A 2,046-nucleotide genomic window follows, 5' to 3' on the forward strand; every position below is an offset into this window, starting at 1 on the left:
TTATTTCACCGACCGTCCCACAATTGACTTCAGCAAGATTTGAACACAGAATGTAAAGAGCCGGTACAAACATTTTTGTCCAACTTTCTACTGATCCACTACCTCAAAAATTTTTGATAACAGTTAACAAGTTGAAAGGAAGAAATAAGCGAAATTAAGAGGCGAAAATTGTTAGATGAAAAACGAAGTTGTTAGTTGAGGTACACCCGAAATACGAACTTCTATTGTCTTTCAATTGAATTCTATTTCTATTGATGATGCTTTATTGGAATATTAAATCGATTTCAGTATTTGATTGGTACTTTATTTCATCGAACCCCAGAAGGATAGAAGACAAAGTCGACCTCGGCGATATTTGTACACAGAACGAAAGAAAAACCAGACCAAATTTTGAAAGGATTTTTTCTTTATTTTTTTCCAACAAAATTTAAAACCTGAAATTATTTACGTGAAAAACGAAACAATTCGTTTAGGTGCATATGAAAAATGAAATCATATTAGCGCCCGAAAGACGAACCTATCTTAGTCTTCCAGCATTATTCCATTCTCATCTAGGATGTTTTATAGGAATATTAAAATCTATTCTAATACTTGACTAGTACTTTATTTTATCACCCCCGGAAAGATGAAAGGCAAAGTTAATCTCGGCAGGATTTGAACTCGGAACTAGAATTAAAAGCAGGTTCGATCGGTGTCCGATCGGTGTTTGATCCTTGAATGCTGGTTAGATTCTGAAGAGGGGACTTTTTATTTATAATTATTTCACAGCGAGACTTTGTATATGAGATTTAGTGTATCTGTTATACATACATATATATATATTAGATACTAAATATACGTAATGTAGAGAACTCTTCTGTGTGGGACGAATAGATTACAACAGCAGCTGTTTTGTGCCAGAGCAGAGGAAAAGGCTTCATTATGGTGAGTTGGTGTATATAATGTATATAGAAACTTTGTTTATTGTTACATATTTTCTGTATTTTACAACTTCAGTTACCTTCATATGCAGTCTAGAATGAATTTAGGATATTGCTGATATACATGGCAAGGAACGACAGACAAATCATTGAGTTTAATTTCTCTTCTTTCTGTAATTAGGGTGTGTTAAGGTAAATTCGTGTTCAGGCTTTATCGTCACATCTTTCTGCATTTTTTAAACCTTCAAATAGCTTGATATACGGTCTAGAATGGGTTTGGGATTCTGTTAGTATTTAGTAGAGCAACATATGTTTTCAAAATAGAAAAAAACCCCCAAAAACATTTAGTTAATTAACTTTAATTACGCTTCTTTCTGTAATTAGGGTGGATTCTGTATGACGAGTTCATTTGCGAGAACTTCGTTTATTGTCACATAGTTCTGTATTCCACGCCCTCATTTAGTATAGAGTCTAAGGTGGGTTTAGGGTACTGTAGGTACAAAAAAAAATCATTAAGTTTAATTATATCAGTTTCTTTTATTAGAGTGCGTATAGAGAATGCATCAGAAAAGTGGTTGATAAATAGCTAGAATGATTTTAAGTTTAAGGATGCTGAATCTGGAAGAGTGTGCGTAATTTAAGGCTCAACAATTGCCAGCTAAATATCGACACAATAACTAGTATTCACCAAACGTATTTTACATTAAATATTCCTACTGTATTTGTTGGCACTCCGTCGCTTACGACGACGAGGGTTCCAGCTGATCCGATCAACGGAACAGCCTGCTCGTGAAATTAACGTGCAAGTGGCTGAACACTCCACAGACACGTGTACCCTTAACGTAGTTCTCGGGGAGATTCAGCGTGACACAGAGTGTAACAAGGCTGGTCCTTTTGAAAATACAGGTACAACAGAAACAGGAAGAAAGAGTGAGAGAAAGTTGTGGTGGAAGAGTACAGCAGGGTTCGCCACCATCCCCTGCCGGAGCCTCGTGGAGCTTTTAGGTGTTTTCGCTCAATGAACACTCACAACGCCCGGTCTGGGAATCGAAACTGCGATCCTATGACCGTGAGTCCGCTGCCCTAACCACTGGGCCATTGCACCTCCACCCGACTGTATTAATTA

The 2,046-nt window shown here is 36.9% G+C and overlaps 1 protein-coding gene across 1 annotated transcript in view; it reads left to right on the plus strand.

The window, feature by feature from the left end:
* The first annotated feature begins 293 nt into the window (after positions 1-293).
* The window catches only part of LOC106879943 (geranylgeranyl transferase type-2 subunit alpha), a 34,004-nt gene continuing 32,251 nt past the window's right edge, over positions 294-2,046 (plus strand). The window contains exon 1 of the mRNA XM_052978141.1: positions 294-924. Coding sequence (XP_052834101.1) covers positions 922-924 — 3 coding nt within the window. The 5' untranslated portion in view covers positions 294-921. The remainder of the gene's footprint in view (positions 925-2,046) is intronic.

Source organism: Octopus bimaculoides, chromosome 30, assembly GCF_001194135.2.
Source record: "Octopus bimaculoides isolate UCB-OBI-ISO-001 chromosome 30, ASM119413v2, whole genome shotgun sequence".
In the NCBI taxonomy this organism is placed as follows: domain Eukaryota; kingdom Metazoa; phylum Mollusca; class Cephalopoda; order Octopoda; family Octopodidae; genus Octopus; species Octopus bimaculoides.